The sequence below is a fragment of the Tauraco erythrolophus genome, chromosome W (assembly GCF_009769465.1).
Source record: "Tauraco erythrolophus isolate bTauEry1 chromosome W, bTauEry1.pri, whole genome shotgun sequence".
Classification (NCBI taxonomy): Eukaryota; Metazoa; Chordata; class Aves; order Musophagiformes; family Musophagidae; genus Tauraco; species Tauraco erythrolophus.
In genome coordinates this window covers 3,690,119-3,709,083 of record NC_141497.1, presented here as the reverse complement: position 1 = coordinate 3,709,083, position 18,965 = coordinate 3,690,119, and the positions used below count along the sequence as shown (strand labels likewise).

General features: G+C 45.8%; 1 protein-coding gene across 4 annotated transcripts in view; it reads right to left on the bottom strand.

Annotated features, from left to right (window-relative positions):
• Window positions 1-776: 776 nt before the first annotated feature.
• LOC104379675 (F-BAR domain only protein 2-like) overlaps window positions 777-18,965 on the bottom strand; it is a 140,645-nt gene continuing 122,456 nt past the window's right edge. For 3 of the 4 annotated variants that reach the window (XM_086630249.1, XM_086630251.1, XM_086630252.1), the window contains 4 exons: window positions 17,822-18,021; window positions 1,913-1,977; window positions 1,322-1,486; window positions 777-1,086 (listed from right to left, as the gene is read on the bottom strand). In XM_086630249.1, coding sequence (XP_086486375.1) covers window positions 1,064-1,086; window positions 1,322-1,486; window positions 1,913-1,977; window positions 17,822-18,021 — 453 coding nt within the window. In that variant the 3' untranslated portion in view covers window positions 777-1,063. Of the gene's footprint in view, window positions 1,087-1,134; window positions 1,161-1,321; window positions 1,487-1,912; window positions 1,978-17,821; window positions 18,022-18,965 lie in introns of those variants that run through there. The other variant, XM_086630250.1, reaches the window with a different exon arrangement.

Genomic DNA, 18,965 nt, shown 5'->3' with positions numbered 1-18,965 from the left:
AAAGGAAATGCTGTTTGCTTTTACTCTCTTCTGTGATTTTTCAGGATTTTCATCTTTGGTGACATTAAAGTTACTACCTCAAAGTTTCAAAGTCCTGCATGATACATCTCCCTTTACTACAGCCACATTTATTGCAATTACCCCATGGGGAAGTAAACCAGTATTTTAAACCTCTTTTAAAACAATTTCCAGTTTTGCAAATCTGCCTTCTAATTCCCGGTCAAAGGAATTTTTATAAAGCTGTATGTATTATAGAAACACCATGCTTTCTTGATGAAGAGCCAAACTTTGTTATTCACATGCCTCAATTCCTTTTTCAAAGTGGATAGGCACAGTTGTTCTTTTTTTTTTGAAGGCACAAATGTTATGCAATTCATATAAAATAAATTAAATCTACAGCATTGATTCAAACAATCACAACACCCATAAAATTTACTAACTGCAGAACTAAATCTCTTTTGTCTTTTGCAATTTTCTAATGCATTGCACATAGGAAAAAAAACCTATATAAAACAACTTACATGTTAATAATATATGATACACAGGCATGAAGTTACATTTTTTTAATACATCTCTAACTCATATGGTTCTATGGCATGAGTGGATGGAAGAACTACATGAGACTTTGCCTCTATTTTCTTTAAAACCTGGCAATTAAAGAATCTGAAAAATTAACATTACTTATGGAAAGCTCAAATATTTCTTACTTGCTTTCCTACATTTTTAGGTTTAATGTTTTCAGTATAACATACAATTTCATACTTTCATTACAACCATTGATTATTATTTTGACTTCATCTATATAAATTTACTAAAATTTCAACAAATTTTTCCAAATATTGGAGATGATAATTTACAGTGTTGAAGTTAACTTCAGTGCTATCATAAAGTAATAAAAAGTTTGCAAAATGACTTTTAAAAGTGCATTTTCTGTTCTGTAGTTCATCCTCAAAGTAGGTCAACATTTTAAAAAAATTAATGCATGGTAAAATAGTGTTTGAAAAGTAGAGAGGGCAGAGTGAGCTTCTTGCACTCCTTTGATCCAATGACTTCCACAGGTTCATCAGCAGTCTGCCATATACCGTCCTGAAAAATAAAGGTAGGTTTTTTGCAGTCAGTAGATAAAACAGATTGTCAGTATTTTCCTGGGAGCAGTTTGACTAACTATGTAAAAAAAAAAAAAAAGTGAAACAGTTTTCAGCCATGTTTTTGAGGAAAAGTAATTATTTATGCATCGCTTATTTAACAGTTTCATATTTATAATTTAGCACTATATAATGAATCATATAAATTTGAATATATAAGCATGTAGATATCTTACCCGTTGTAAATCTCTTCTTAAGGAGGGAAAGTCGATAGCCAGTACCCACTAGCTCTACATCTACTCCTGAAAGGGTGCTTCCTTCACTAATGAACAGCACTGCAAGTGTTGCTGGTTTGCTGGGTCCTTCTGAAAGTTTGAATTTTGCCCTGAGGGATCCAGAACCTATAAAAATAACAAAACTGAAAGGCTAGTTGTTTTGCAAGACCAAGACAATCTCCCAAAATTTTTAGTAGTAAGGAATAGAACTAAGATGGGGATCTTTAAGATCCATTCCTAGTGGCAGTCCTATATATATTTTCAGAAGGGATGAGAGTACAACTCTCTTTTTTTGCAATACTCTGTTTAAGACAGTGACTAGCGAATGATTTAGAGAGAAGCAATACACATTTCTACAAGATTATACTCATAGAAGAATGCATATACCAGACAGTCTGGTAATCTCTTATAACATTAAATATCTGATTGGTCTCTATAATCATAATTTATGCTTGCTGGTGTATCTCGTATGTAGTACTTTTCATTAGCAGATTTAAAAGTACCGTTATCATTTTTCTGTACAAGAAAAGAAAACAAAAGAGTTCAACTTGCCTCCATTCTCAGACTTCTCTGATATGCTAGATATTTTCCAATAAGCTTTCATCTGTTCTGCATTCCTGTTAGAGAAAGGTAGGTTAGTTATAAGGAACAATTTTTAGAATATTATTTCGGTAGATTTATACTGACACCTTACAGACATTGTGCATATAACCTACATCTCTCAATAAAGGTTTATAAAATATTTTACCATTTTAAGGTGAGTTTGTGGAAGACTACATAAAGCAAACAGGAAAACAGAAGGGTGTGTCTGCATTGCCCCTGAGCTTGTAGAAGAGCTTAGACATTGTCCTGGTTACAGCTGGGACAGAATTAGTTCTTTTTAGCAGCAAGAATCACAAAATCACAGAATGGTTCGGGTAGGAAGGCACCTTAAAGATCACCTAGTTACAACCCCCCTGCCATGGGCAGGGAAACCCTCCACAACACGAGGTTGCTCAAAGACTCATCCAACCTGGCCTTGAACACTTCCAGGAATGGGGCATCTACAACTTCTCTGGGTAACCTGTTCCAGTGCCTCACCACCCTCAGAGGGAAAAATTTCATCCTTTGATCTAATCGAAATCTGCCCTCTTTCAGTTTAAATCCATTGCCCCTTGTCCTATCACTACACGCCCTTGTAAAAAGTCCCTCTCCAGCTTTCTTGTAGGCCTCTTTAAGGTACTGGAAGGCTGCTAGAAGGTCTCTCTGAAGCCTTCTCTACTCTAGGCTGAACAGCCCCAACTCTCTCAGCCTGTCTTCATAGCAGAGGTGTTCCAGCCCTCGGATCATCTTCGTGGCCCTCCTCTGGACTTGCTCCAACAGGTCCATGTCCTTCTTATGTTGGAGGCCCCAGAGCTGTATACAGTATTCCAGGTGGGGTCTCACGAGAGCAGAGTAGAGGGGCAGAATCGCCTCCCTCGACGTGCTGGCCACACTTCTTTGGATGCAGCCCAGGATATGGTTGGCTTTCTGGGCTGCAAGCGCACATTGCTGGCTCATGTTGAGCTTCTCATCCACCAGCACTCCCAAGTCCTTTTCCTCAGGGCTGCTCTCAATCCATTCTCCGCCCAGCCTGTACTTGTGCTTGGGATTGCCCCGACCCACGTGCAGGACCTTGCACTTGGCCTTGTTGAACTTCATGAGGTTCTTACAGGCCCACCTCTCCAGCCTGTCAAGGTCCCTCTGGATGGCATCCCTTCCCTCCAGCGTGTCCACAACACCAGACATCTTGGTGTCATCTGCAAACTTGCTGAGGGTGCACTCGATCCCACTGTCCATGTCACCAACAAAGATGTTAAATAGCACTGGTCCCAGTACTGACCCCTGAGGAAAACCACTCGTCACCAGTCTCCACTTGGACATTGAGCTGTTGACTGCAACTCTTAGTGCGACCATCCAGCCAATTCCTTATCCACCGAGTGGTCCATCCGTCAAATCCATGTCTCTCCAGTTTAGAGACAAGGATGTCGTGTGGGACAGTATCAAATGCTTTGGACAAGTCCAGGTAGACGATGTTAGTTTCTCTTCCCCTATCCATCAATGCTGTAACCTCATCATAGAAGGCCACCAAATTAGTCAGGCAGGATTTGTCCTTAGTGAAGCCATGTTGGCTGTCACCAATCACCTCCTTATTTTCCATGTGCCTTAGCGCAGTCTCCAGGAGGATCTGCTCCATGATCTTGCCAGGCACAGAGGTGAGACTGACTGGCCTGTAGTTCCCTGGGTCTTCTTTTTTCCCCTTTTTAAAGATGGGGGCTATGTTTCCCCTTTTCCAGTCAGTGGGAACTTCACCAGACTGCCATGACTTGTCAAATATGATGGATAGAGGCTTAGCAACATCATCCGCCAGTTCCTTCAGGACCCGCGGATGCACCTCATCAGGTCCCATGGACTTGCGCACCTTCAGGTTCTTTAGATGGTCTCGAACTTGATCTTCTCCTACAGTGGGCGGTTCTTCATTCTCCCAGGCCCTGCCTTTGCCTTCTGTGACTTGGGCTGTGCCGCTGGAGCTCTTGTCAGTGAAGACTGAGGCAAAGAAGTCATTGAGTACCTCAGCCTTTTCCACATCCCGGGTAGCCAGGTCCCCTGTTTCCTTCCGGAGAGGGCTTACGTTTTTCCTAGATCTTTTTTTATCACTGACATATCTATAGAAGTTTTTCTTGTTGCCCTTGATGTCCCTGGCAAGATTTAATTCTCTCAGGACTTTAGCTTTCCTAGAAGAGCTCTGTGTTTTGGTTTTAGTCTGAGACTTCCTCTGAGAAGAACGCTGACAGCGCACTGATGTTTATAGTTGGCACTGAGGCCTCAAGGACTTTTCAGCTTGCCATGGTCTTACCAGTGTGCAGGAGCACAACAGGCTGGGGGGAAGCATGGCTGGGACAAAGGGTCCACAACTCCCCTCATGATTTGAACTTAGATTTAGGATTGAGGGCCAAGTTGGCCAACAAAGTATTCCATATGACGCAATGTCATGCTGTCCTGGTTTTAGCTGGGAGAGGATTAGCTCTTCTTTTTAGCAGCTAGAAGAGCTCCGTGTTTTGGTTTTACTCAGAGGCTCGCTCTGAGAAGAATGTTGATAGCGCACTGATGTTTATAGTTGGCACTGAGGTCTCAAGGACTTTTCAGTCTGCCGGATTCTTGCCAGTGTGCGGGAGCACAACAGGATAAGGGGGGAGCATAGCTGGGACAAGGGGTCCACGACTCTCCTTACGATTTGTACCTGAACTTAAGATTGAGGGCCAAATTGGCCAATTAGTATTTCATATCATGCAGCGTCATGCCCAGTATAAGAGTGAGGGTCAGCCGGAAAGAAGGGCTTTTGCCCTTCCGGGACTCTCGGGTGCTCAGAGTGTTTTCTCTCTCTCTCTCTCTCTCTGTCTCGGGCCTCCCGTTCATCCGGGATCGCGGTATCGAGTTTTATCTGTTTTGGGATTGCAGCTTCGTAACGAGACGGGCCTCGATCAAGGGGTGGTGAGCAATTACACCATACATCACTCGTTTGCATATGTTTATCCTTGTACATATCTGTATATATATATATATTGGTAGCGGTAGTAGTAAATTGTTCTTATCTCGACCCTCGGGTCTCTTTTCTTTTTCCTCTTTGATTCTCTCCCTCATCCCTGAGGTGTGGGAGGGTGAGAGGGGACTGTGTAGGGTATAGTTGCCGGAGCAGCCTAACCCACCACAGTCTTAATTGGCACCCAACGTGGGGCCCGAACAGTTGAGATAACAAAAGTAAATTGCTGTGATTTGCCATTGTTGTCCTCCGGGATGTTGCTGGCCGGAATGTTGTTTGTAATGCTCTCATACGTGTTCCCAGAAGTCCGTTATTTAGTGCCTCATCTGCCTTATATGATATTAGCTGGAATGTTTACTCGGATTACTGGCTCTGAGTGCTGGACTGTTATAAAAAGCAGGTTCTTGCTAATTAAGGGGTTTGCTATAATGTACTGTGTAACACTGATAAGATCATGGGTGTTGGCACCAGCTCAGTCTCTGTATTCGGTGCTGCAGAGGCGGATGGTGACGTGGAGATCATTTATTAACTCTGAGCATCACCTGGCTGATGTCATTGCCAATTATACCAGTAACTTCTCATTTACAAAAGTTGGTGTTGATTTTGATAATGCTGAACATCATTGGAATATTTCAATGGTTTTGAATTTGCTACAAGGTCTCCTGAATATATGTTTAATTATATATGTACTCAGAGTCAATCGACCATTTAGGGGTGTATACCCATTTATTTCTCGTGTTATTGTGCTTGCCATTCCGACCCCCATGACAAGCACTATAGCTACTCAGACTAGTACGGTATCAGTTGCCCCCGTAAGAAAGAAGAAATGTGTACAAAAGTTGAGACATGCAGGAGACGATGATGAAGGAGAGCCAGGGCCATCACAACAACCAGAGGAGGAAGAGCAGCCAGGGCCATCACAACAACCAGATGAGGAAGAGCAACCAAGGAAATGTGTACAAAAGTCAGAATGTAGAGGAGAGGATGATGATGGTGAGCAACCAGGCCCATCACGAGAGATGAAGCGGGAACGTTCCGTTTCGCCCCAGAGAAGTGAGGGCGTAGATGAGACAATAACCACCCGATCTCTAAAAATGAGCGAGCTGCGAGATGTTCGAAAAGATTATGGCCGTCTTAAAGGCGAGCCCATTGTCACTTGGTTACTCAGATGCTGGGACATGGGAGCCAATAGTCTGGAGTTAGATGGTGGAGAAGCCAGGCAGCTGGGAGCCCTTGCTATGGATGGAGGCATTGATAAAGCGATTGGAAAACAGACACAAGTTCGCAGCCTCTGGAGACGGCTCCTGGCAGCTGTAAAGGAAAGGTACCCCTACAAGGATGAGATGCCATGTAATATAAGCAAGTGCACCAGCATAGAGAGAGCTATTCAGCATCGGAGAGAACTGGCTGTGTGAGAGTTGATTTATTATGACCAGAGAGGCGGACCAAGATGTGAGGATCCAGATGACGTCCGGTGCACACGACCAATGTGGCAGAAGATTCTACGGAGTGCGCCAGCAGCATATTCCACCTCACTGGCAATAATGGACTTTGGAGACGATGGTATACTACTAACTGTAGGTAATCTGGTCAGTTACCTCCAACGATATGATGATAATACTTCCATTCGAGCTTGTGTTGCGGCTATGGAAAAAAGGCTGTCTGAGGACGATACTTCTATAGGATCCTGTGTTGCGGCTGTGGAAAAGCTGTCTGAGGAGGTCTGAGAATTAAAAGGAAAAGTAGACTCCTTGCCACCTGAACCTTCTAGAATTGCAGCTGTTAGAACCAGGCGTTACCGTTTTCGAGAGAGACGGTACAGATCACGGGGTGAGCTGTGGTCCTATTTGCATGATCATGGAGAAGACATGAGAAGATGGGGTGAAAAACCCACCTCAGCCTTAGAGGCAAGAGTATGCGAGTTGGAAGGAAAAAACAACAGAAGTAGAAGCTTTTCCAATTCCTCAAGGAAAGCCGTCGCCCCAGTCTACCGTGAGCGGTCCCGTAGTCAACATAGGAGGACTGATACTCCTCGTAATCCTGATTCTAATCCTGCTGATTCCTCTAATAACAGGCACTAGAGGGGCCCTGCCTCCAGCCAGGTGGAGGAAAGGGACAATCGAGTTTACTGGACTGTATCGATTCGTTGGCCTGGCACATCAGGCCCCCAAAAATATAAGGCTTTAGTGGACACTGGTGCCCAATGCACTTTGATGCCATCGAACTTTAAAGGGGCAGAATCCATCTGTATTTCTGGAGTGACAGGGGGGTCTCAACAACTGACTGTGTTAGAGGCTGAAGTGAGCCTAACTGGAGAGCAGTGGCAAAAACACCCTATTGTAACTGGCCCAGAAGCACCGTGCATCCTTGGCATAGATTATCTTAAGAGAGGGTATTTCAAGGACCCCAAAGGGTATCGGTGGGCTTTTGGCATAGCTGCAGTAGAGACAGAAGGCAAACAGCTGTCTACTTTGCCTGGTCTCTCAACGGATCCTTCTGCTGTGGGATTACTGAGGGTTGAAGAACAACAGGTGCCAATTGCTACTACAACAGTGCACCGACGGCAATATCGTACCAACCGAGACTCTCTAATTCCTATCCATAAGTTGATTCGTCAACTGGAGAGTCAAGGAGTCATCACGAAGAACCGCTCACATTTTAACAGCCCCATATGGCCTGTACGTAAGTCCAATGGCGAGTGGAGACTGACAGTAGACTATCGTGGCTTGAATGAAGTTACACCACCATTGAGTGCTGCAGTGCCAGATATGCTGGAACTTCAGTATGAACTGGAGTCAAAGGCAGCCAAGTGATACGCTACAATTGATATCGCTAATGCATTTTTCTCAATTCCTTTGGCAGCAGAATGCAGGCCACAGTTTGCTTTCACTTGGAGGGGCATCCAGTATACCTGGAATCGACTGCCCCAGGGGTGGAAACACAGTCCCACTATTTGCCATGGACTGATCCATACTAGACTGGAACAGGGTGAAGCCCCAGAATATTTGCAATATATTGATGATATCATTGTATGGGGCAACACAGCAGAAGAAGTTTTTGAGAAATGTGAAGAAATAATCAATATCCTTCTGAAAGCAGGTTTTGCCATAAAACAAAGTAAGGTCAAGGGACCTGCACAAGAGATTCAGTTTTTGGGAATAAAATGGCAAGATGGGCGTCGTCAAATCCCAATGGATGTGATTAATAAAATAACAGCTATGTCCCCACCAACCAACAAAAAGGAAGCACAAGCTTTCTTAGGCATTGTGGGTTTCTGGCGAATGCATATTCCAGATTACAGCCAGATTGTAAAACCCCTCTATCAAATAACCCGAAAGAAGAATAATTTTGAATGGGGCCCGGAGCAAAAACAAGCCTTTGAACAAATTAAACAAGAAATAGTCCATGCGGTAGCCCTGGGACCAGTCCGGACAGGACAAAATGTCAAAAACGTGCTCTACACTGCAGCCGGGGAGAATGGTCCTACCTGGAGTCTCTGGCAAAAAGCACCAGGGGAGATGCGAGGTCGACCTCTTGGGTTTTGGAGTCGAGGATACAAAGGATCCAAAGCCAACTATACTCCAACTGAAAAAGAGATATTGGCAGCATATGAAGGAGTCCGAGCTGCTTCTGAAGTGATTGGTACGGAAGCACAGTTGCTCCTGGCACCCCGATTGCCAGTGCTCGGCTGGATGTTCAAAGGGAGCGTCCCGTCTACACACCACGCAACTGATGCCACATGGAGTAAGTGGATTGCACTGATCACACAAAGGGCTCGGATAGAAAATCCCAATCGCCCAGGAATTTTGGAAGTGATTACTAACTGGGCTGAAGGTAAAGACTTTGGAATGTCACCAGAGGAGGAGGAGGTGACACGTGCTGAGGAGGCTTCACCATATAATGAACTATCAGACAATGAGAAGAAATACGCACTGTTTACTGATGGATCCTGTCGTCTTGTAGGAAAACATCAAAAATAGAAAGCTGCTGTATGGAGTCCTACTCGACAGGTCGCAGAAGCTACCGAAGGAGAAGGTGAATCAAGTCAGTTTGCAGAGGTGAAAGCCATCCAACTGGCTTTAGACATCGCTGAACGAGAAAAGTGGCCACTGCTCTATCTCTATACTGACTCATGGATGGTAGCAAATGCCCTGTGGGGATGGCTACGGCAATGGAAGCAGAGCAACTGGCAACGCAGAGGTAAACCCATCTGGGCTGCCCCGTTGTGGAAAGACATTGCTGCTCGAGTAGAGAAGCTGGTTGTAAAGGTACGTCATGTAGATGCTCATGTACCCAAGAAGCGGGCTACTGAAGAACATCAAAACAATCAACAGGTGGATCAGGCTGCCAAGATTAAAGTGGCTCAGGTGGATCTGGACTGGCAACATAAAGGTGAGAAATTTTTAGCTCCTTGGGCCCATGATGCCTCAGGCCATCAAGGAAGAAATGCCACATACAGATGGGCTCATGATTGAGGGGTGGACTTAACTATGGACACTATTGCAGAGGTGATCCATGAATGTGAAACGTGCTGCAATCAAGCAAGCCAAGCAGTTAAAACCTCTTTGGTATGGAGGACGTTGGTTGAAATATAAGTATGGGGAGGCTTGGCAAATTGACTATATCACACTTCCACAAACTCGCAGTGGCAAGCGTTACGTGCTCACAATGGTGCAAGCAACCACTGGATGGCTGGAAACCTATGCTGTGCCCCATGCCACTGCCCGAAACACTATTTTGGGCCTTGAAAAGCAAGTCTTGTGGCGGCATGACACCCCAGAAAGAATTGAGTCAGACAATGGGACGCATTTCCGTAACAATCTTATAGACACTTGGGCCAAAGAGCATGGCATCGAGTGGGTATATCACATCCCCTATCATGCACCAGCTTCTGGGAAGACAACGATATAATGGATTGCTAAAAACCACACTGAAAGCAATGGGTGGTGGAACCTTCAAACATTGGGATACAAATTTAGAAGAAGCCACCGGGTTAGTCAATACTAGAGGATCTGCCAATCGAGCTGGTCCTGCCCAATCAGAAATTTTACGTACTGTAGAGGGGGATAAAGTCCCTGTAGTGCACATGAGGAATATACTGGGGAAGACAGTCTGGGTTATTCCTGCCTCGGGTAAAGGTAAACCCATTCGTGGGATCGCTTTTGCTCAAGGACCTGGGTGCACTTGGTGGGTGATGCAGAAGGACGGGGAAGTCCGATGTGTACCTCAAGGAGATTTGATGTTGGGCGAAAACAGATGATAAATGAATTTTGTGATATTAATTGCTGAATAACCCTGTCATTGCATACCATTATTGCTATGATTGTCATATTATACTAATGCCATTATATTAAGAATCATCCAGGCTAATGAAGAATGAACTTCGCCGGAACCAGAAGCAACTTCCTCGAGATCAACATCTTCAACCTGCAGACGGTGGACATGGACTGTTGCTGGATACACCAACTACAAGCTCCAGCTGTCACACCCAACAGAGACTACATCATCTTTTCTACCGACCGAGTGAATTCCGCATCATCTTTCCTGCCCTGAGAGACTGCTACAACAGATGAAGTTTGGAGTTACGGACTGAATGAACTCAACACACATTTTGGAGGGATGACCCATGAACTAAAGGAATAGTATATATACACATGTAAGATTTGAACATGACGTGCATGGTATGGAATAAGGGGTGGATAATGTCCTGGTTTTAGCTGGGACAGGATTAGCTCTTCTTTTTAGCAGCTAGAAGAGCTCTGTGTTTTGGTTTTACTCAGAGGCTCACTCTGAGAAGAATGCTGATAGTGCACTGATGTTTGTGGTTGGCACTGAGGTCTCAAGGACTTTTCAGTCTGCCGGATTCTTGCCAGTGTGCAGGAGCACAACAGGATAAAGGGGGAGCATAGCTGGGACAAGGGGTCCACGACTCTCCTTACGATTTGTACCTGAACTTAAGATTGAGGGCCAAATTGGCCAATTAGTATTCCATATCATGCAGCGTCATGCCCAGTATAAAAGTGAGGGTCAGCCGGAAAGAAGGGCTTTTGCCCTTCCGGGACTCTCACTTTCGGGTGCTCAGGGTGTTTTCTCTGTCTCTCGCTCTCTGTCTTGGGGCCTCCCATTCGTCTGGGATCGCAGTATCGAGTTTTATCTGTTTTGGGATTGCAGCTTCGTAACGAGACGGGCCTCGGTCAAGGGGTGGTGAGCAATTACACCGTACATCACTTGTTTGCATATGTTTATCCTTGTACATATCTGTATATATATATTGGTAGCGGTAGTAGTAAATTGTTCTTATCTCGACCCTCAGGTCTCTTTTCTTATTCCTCTTTGATTCTCTCCCTCATCCCTGGGGTGTGGGAGGGTGAGAGGGGACTGTGTAGGGTATAGTTGCCGGAGCAGCCTAACCCACCACACATGTCCAGTATAAAAATGAGGGTTGACGGGAAAGAAGGGCTTTTGCTCTTCAGAGGCTCTCACTTGTGGTCTCTCAAAGTGCTCTCCCTCTCACTCTCTTTTCAGGCCTCTCACTCATCCACGATTGCAGTGTTGGGACTTGTGGAGAAATCTTCTGGCCACTGCAGCATCCTGTGAAGGTTCTTTCCCTATGCAGGCTAGCTAAGAAACACCTGTGGCTTGTTACACTGGGAAAGTTGCCTTGAAACAGGTGCTGTAGCATTCAGCCAATCACTCTGGGAGATGGATGGTCAAGTGACCAATAGCCTTGACCCATCCAGTAAACCATGTGACTTCTGACTAATTAAGGTGGGGTGTTTATTCCTAAAAGTGGGGTATTTCCCTTCTGAGCTTTGGAGGAGCGTGGGCTTGCTTTAGAATGCAGCCTGAAGCCTTTCTATTGCATTGGAGCATTGACCTGCTTGGAGCTGCCTGAAGCCTTTCTGTTGCAACCAGGACTTATCTGTTTAGGGATCATTAGCTGGGACAGGCTATTTAACATCTTTGTTGGTGACATGGACAGTGGAATTGAGTGCACCCTCAGCACGTTTTCAGATGACACCAAGTTGTGTGGTGTTGTGGACACGCTGGAGGGAAGGGATGCCATCCAGAGGGACCTTGACAGGCTGGAGAGGTGGGCCTGTGAGAACCTCATGAAGTTCAACAAGGCCAAGTGCAAGGTCCTGCACGTGGGTCGGGGCAATCCCAAGAACAAATACAGTCTGGGTGGAGAATGGATTGAGAGCGGCCCTGAGGAAAAGGATTTGGGAGTGCTGGTGGATGAGAAGCTCAGCATGAGCTGGCAGTGTGCACTGGCAGCCCAGAAAGCCAACTGTATCCTGGGCTGCATCAAACGAAGTGTGGCCAGCAGGTCGAGGGAGGTGATTCTGCCCCTCTGCTCAGCTCTCGTGAAGCCCCACCTGGAATACTATGTTCAGCTCTGGAGTCCCCAGCACAAGAAGGACATGGAGCTGCTGGAGCAAGTCCAGAGGAGGGCCACGAAGATGATCCGAGGGCTGGAACACCTCTGCTATGAAGACAGGCTGAGAGAATTGGGGCTGTTCAGCCTGGAGAAGAGAAGGCTCCGGGGTGATCTTATTTCAGCCTTCCTGTACTTAAAGGGGGCCTACAGGAAAGCTGGAGAGGGACTTTTTACAAGGGCGTGTAGTGATAGGACAAGGGGCAATGGTTTTAAACTGAAAAAGGGCAGATTTAGATTGGATATAAGGAAGAAAATTTTTCACTTAGAGGGTGGTGAGGCACTGGCACAGGTTGCCCAGAGAAGTCATAGATGCCCCATCCCTGGCAGTGTTCAAGGCCAGGTTGGATGAGGCTTTGGGCAACCTGGTGTAGTGGAGGTTTTCCCTGTCCATGGCAGGGGGGTTGGAACTAGATGATCTTTGAGGTCCCTTCCAACTCTAACCTTTCTATGATTCTATATATTAATATTATATTATTATTATGACTGCTACTACTATTATTATTATTAAATTGTTCTCATCTCAACCCACGAGTCTCTTTCCCTTTTCCCCTTTAATTCTCTTCCCCATCCTCTGGGGGTGGCAGAGGGTGAGTGAGCGGCTGTGTGGAGTTTAGTTGCTGGCTGGCCCAAACCACGACAACCTACATACCACCTTTTTATACAGTTAACATTGTGCTATGCTCAGGTTATGATTTCACAACTCAAAACCCTCTGTGGTCTCAAAGGGTAAGGAAAGGCCAAACATGCTGGAAGCAGTTTGAAAGCTGGGTCTTTATGCTTCGTGATGATGGTATGAGGGGGAGCAATATTGATTGCTCTCCCCTATGTGAGACTCCTGTCTGTATGAATTTTATTCCATTTCCATTCTAGTAAAACAAGTTGGCAGAAGTGACTCAGGATTTAAGCTAACTTCTGGTGCTGTAAAGGGGCAGAAAAGAAAAGGGCACCAAGCACCATAGTCTCTAAGTTGACAGGGAATTTTAACTCTTTGAGCACTTCGCAGCTGTTCCATCAAGGGAAAGTCAACAACTTAAAGCTGTGAGCGGCATGAAGTGCTGATAGGTTTGAAACTGTCTCTGGCATTGGCGTAGCAGGAGTGAAATGCTCACACAAGTAGCATAGATGGTAGCGATTACTTGCAGGAGTTTGAATTATAAAACATTTATTCTTAAAAAAAACCCCCAAAACCCACCACCCAACCCACTATACCAAAAGTACAGCAGGAGACACATACTAGAGCTGCCTGGGACATGACTGTATTTTTTTGTCAGCTTTCAAGGCTCAAAATTCTGGCCTTGGGTAGTTGCCTAGGTGAAAGAGAGAATACCTGGGCTCAAGTCCCTTACTCTGATCAATCTGCAATGAAGCTGTCACTAAGTTTTGAGTCTTCCTAGCTAATATTAGGTGTTCTGGGTGGGCATTCCTGCTCTCACTCAGGTTTCGTTACTGAGGGGTTTGTGGAAGAAGCCTGAGCAGTGAGGGGGAGACTGGCTCCACCAAAAGTTCTAGTGAAGTTGTGCAGGCAGGATACTGAATCTGTCCTTGCTCAGAATAAGCTTAAGGTGATTTGGTTAAAAGTATTGCTCCCTTGAAATACCAAGTCAAGAAAGATTCAGTCTTGCCAGGATTTTTTCCACTTAAAATGATACTATATTACCACTTTGTCCAATTAACACATTTAAATGTATTGCCTCCAGAAACATCAGAACCTTTCTGATAAAGGTTCTGATGTTATGACCTTATTGGCATCACGGAGACGTGGTGGGACGACTCCTATGACTGGAGTGTCAACATGGAGGGGTATAAGCTTTTCAGAAAGGACAGGAAGGGGAGACGAGGAGGGGGTGTCGCTCTCTATGTCAGCAACCGGCTGGAGTGCGTGGAGCTTCGCCTGGGGTCGGAGGAGGAGCTGACAGAGAGCTTATGGGTCAAGATTAGAGGACAGGGACGGATAGGGGATGTTACGGTAGGGGTCTGTTACAGGCCACCTGGCCAGGAGGACAGAGCAGATGAGGCGCTTTATAGCCAGATAGGAGCAGCCTCGCGGTCACAAGCCCTGGTCCTCATGGGGGACTTCAACTACCCTGACATCTGTTGGAGAGACAATACGGCAGAGCACAGGCAGTCCAGGAGGTTCCTGGAATGCGTGGACGACAACTTCCTCCTGCAGGTGATAGAGGAGCCGACAAGGAGGGGTGCCATGCTTGACCTTGTGCTCACCAACAGGGAGGGACTGGTGGGCGATGTGAAACTTAAGGATAGCCTTGGCTGCAGTGACCACGACACGGTGGAGTTCAAGATCCACGGGGCAGCAACGAAACTATACAGCAAGCTCTGTGCCCTAGACTTCAAGAAGGCAGACTTCGGCCTCTTCAAGGACCTGATGGGCAAAGTGTCATGGGAGGCGACCCTGGAGGGACGAGGGGCCCAGGAAAGTTGGTCCACATTCAAGGAGCACCTCCTCCAAGCTCAGCAGAGGTGCATCCCGATGAAGAACAAGTCGGGCAAAAAGACCAGGAAGCCCGCGTGGATGAGCAAGGAGCTCCTGGACCAACTGAAAATGAAGAGGATAGCCTATAGAGGGTGGAAGCGGAGACAGATAGCCTGGGAGGAATACAGAGAAGCTGTACGAGTGACCAGGGATCAGGTGAGGAAGGCTAAAGCCCTGAAAGAATTGAATTTGGCAAGGGATATAAAAAGCAATAAGAAAAGCTTCTATAGGTATGTAGGGGACAAAAGGAAGTCCAAGGAGAATGTAGGCCCCCTCTGGAAGGATACTGGTGCTCTGGTTACCCGGGACATAGAGAAGGCTGAGTTACTCAATGACTTTTTTGCCTCAGTCTTCACTGATAAAGCCTCTTGTCTTACCGCCCAAGCTGTGGAAAGAACTAGCAGGGACTGTGAGGATGAACCACCGCCAACTGTACTTGAAGAGCAGGTTCGAGAACATCTGAGGAACTTGAAGGTGCACAAGTCCATGGGACCTGATGAGATCCATCCGCGGGTCCTGAAGGAACTGGCGGATGAAGTTGCCAAGCCACTGGCCATTGTATTTGAGAAGTCGTGGCGGTCTGGCGAGGTCCCCGATGACTGGAAGAGAGGGAACATAACCCCCATTTTTAAAAAGGGGAACAAGGAGGACCCGGGCAACTACAGGCCGGTCAGCCTCACCTCTGTGCCTGGCAAGGTCATGGAGCAGATTCTCCTGGGAACCATGCTAAGGCACATGGAGAGCAAGGAGGTGGTGGGTGACAGCCAACATGGCTTCACCAAAGGCAGATCGTGCCTGACCAACTTGGTGGCCTTTTATGATGGGGTGACAGCATCGGTGGACAAGGGTCGACCAACGGATATCATCTACCTGGACTTGTGCAAAGCTTTTGACACTGTCCCGCACGACATTCTTCTCTCTAAACTAGAGAGGCATGGGTTTGATGGATGGACCACTCGGTGGATAAGGAATTGGCTCAATGGCCGCACTCAGAGAGTAGTGGTCAACGGCTCGATGTCCATGTGGAGACCGGTCACGAGTGGCGTCCCTCAGGGGTCCGTGTTGGGCCCGGCCCTCTTCAACATCTTTGTCGGTGACGTGGACAGTGGCATGGAGTGCACCCTCAGCAAGTTCGTCAATGACACCAAGCTGTGTGGTGCCGTCGACACGCTGGAAGGGAGGGATGCCATCCAGAGGGACCTCGACAGGCTGGAGAGGTGGGCCCGTGCCAACCTCATGAAGTTCAACCAGGCCAAATGCAAGGTCCTACATCTGGGTCATGGCAATCCCAGGAACAAATACAGACTGGGTGGTGAATGGATCGAGAGCAGCCCTGAGGAGAAGGACTTGGGAGTACTGGTGGATGAGAAGCTCAATATGAGCTGGCAATGTGCTCTTGCGGCCCAGAAGGCCAACCGCATCCTGGGCTGCATCAAGAGGAGCGTGGCCAGCAGGTCGAGGGAGGTGATTCTGCCCCTCTACTCTGCCCTCGTGAGACCTCACCTGGAGTACTGCGTCCAGTTCTGGAGCCCCCAACATAAGAAGGACATGGACCAGTTGGAGAGGGTCCAGAGGAGGGCCACGAAGATGATAAGAGGGCTGGAGCACCTTTCCTATGAGGACAGGCTGAAAGAGTTGGGGCTGTTCAGCCTGGAGAAGAGGAGGCTCCGGGGTGACCTTATAGCGGTCTTCCAGTACCTCAAGGGGGCCTACAGGAAAGATGGGGAGAGGCTGTTCAGGAGGGCCAGTTGTGATAGGACAAGGGGTAATGGTTTTAAAATAGAGGGAGGTAGATTCAGGTTGGATATTAGGAAAAAATTTTTTACCATGAGAGTTGTAGAACACTGGAACAGGTTGCCCAGAGAGGTGGTGGATGCTCCATCCCTGGAGACGTTCAAGGCTAGGTTGGACGAGGCCCTGAGCAACCTGATCTAGTTGGAGATATCCCTGTTCCTTACAGGGAGGTTGGACTAGATGACCTTTGAAGGTCCCTTCCAGCCCTAACCATTCTATGATTCTATGATTCTATAAATACACCAGGTTTAGTTTATTTCTGAATCTTGCTTTATAAGGTAAACTGGTCTATAAGTAATAAGGTTAACAAAGTCTGACTTCCCTCAACTTGGTATTCTTTGCCCTCTTAATCTTCATGTTAAAAAGTCCCTCTTGGAAATAAACAGTGCAGGATTTACATTACAGCTGGGTAAATACCTACGTGCTGTCAAATCACAATCAGAGTGATTGAATTCTGCTCACCTTTTGCTCCAGGGATATCCTGCTCTGCCTAGCCCTGCTACCCTCTGCTTGTTTTCACAAACTTGTAGAAACAGTTATCTGGAGACACAGGTCTCGCTTTCAAGTGCTGCTGTAAACGGTCTGCAGGCTTAGAAGGTGGTGGCAGGTAGCTGTGAGTCAGATAATAATCAGTACAATGCTTGAATTGAGAGACAATGCTACCTGGTTCATGAAAAGTTCCTCAGCTACTGAAGTTTGTTTTAAACCCATTTCAATTAGAAGCTGATTTTTAAGCTAGAACAATCAAGAAATCAAGAACTGCATTTCTTCTACTCTCTCTCTAATCTCTATATATGGATATATTTATACACACACACACATATATAATGTTTTTTTAACCATTAAGCTATTTTGGTTTTAAATCACATTATTAAAAATATCTATCCTGTCTATTGGCCAAAAGAAAGCAAACATTGGAAATTTCAGAAAGGCTTGTAGTCAGAAAGGTTTGTATTATTACACAGTTGGAATGGGTGCATATAATCTCATTTTAGTTTATGTGAATTGGCTGTACATGATCTGTTTTGGAACAGAAAATGTCCTGAACATATGATACCATGCATTTTATCAAAAGGAAAGAAATGAGCTGTTTCTTCCAGTGAAATTTTTCAGGCTGACACTAATGAATACACCAAAATGAATTTGAAATAATAAAATGAAAAGTATTAATATTACCATTTTGCAGGTGGAAGTGATTGCATGTTTGTTACTCCTCCATCTACTGGTAACACAATCTGGACATTAGACAGCATACTAGGCACATTCATAGACTCCGGATTATACTTATAATCCACTCTCACATCAGTAGTGCTAGCATTACATTTCCAGTAAGTTGCAAGATTCAAGGGAGTGGACTGGATGCCATTTGAAGATACCTGTAAAAGAATAAACCATTGAAAGCAGCTTAATTAAAATATTCCTCTTTTGGGCAGAATTAGGGAATGATGGTAACAAGTATAACTAAATTCTGACAAAAGACAAAAAAAACAATTGACCTCTGAGCCCTTAATCTCAGAATTCTGAAGACTGTTGTCTAAAGTATCATAGAATCATAGAATGGTTAGAGTTGGAAGGGACCTCAAAGATCATCTAGTTCCAACCCCCCTGCCATGGACAGGGACACCCTCCACTACACCAGGTTGCCCAAAGCCTCGTCCAACCTGGCCTTGAACACTTCCAGGGATGGGGCATCTACGACTTCTCTGGGCAACCTGTTCCACTGCCTCACCACCCTCAAAGTGAAAAATTTCTTACTTTGATCTAATCTAAATCTACCCTCTTTCAGTTTAAAGCCATTGCCCCTTGTCCTATCACTACACACCCTTGTAAAAAGTCCCTCTCCAGCTTTCTTGTAGCCCCTTTAGGTACTGGAAGGCTGCTAGAAGGTCTCTCTGAAGCCTTCTCTTTTCCAGGCTGAACAGCCCCAACTCCCTCAGCCTGTCTTCATAGGAGAGGTGTTCCAGCCCTCTGATCATCTTTGTGGCCCTCCTCTGGACCCTGTAAAAGTAAATCCCGTTCTTTTAATTTTAAATTAAAATAATTAAAAAAAGGTTTAAACTCCATCTGGACCATGAGGTTCCTTCCTGTTCTGACTTTTGTAAGTCAAAACAGTTTTGTTTTAGTCTTCTGTTTTGCCTCACACAAGAAACATGCTTGAGGCAAAATGACTTCATCCTTAGCAGTTGTGTGCCATACCAATTCAGCTGCTCAAGTAGCCAGCAGTAGAGGGCAATACCTGTCATTGGATAGGCAGTCAGCAAAACAGTTCTTACCTATTAAATGCATTATTTTCCTGCTGCAGGATGGCTGTATGCTGCTG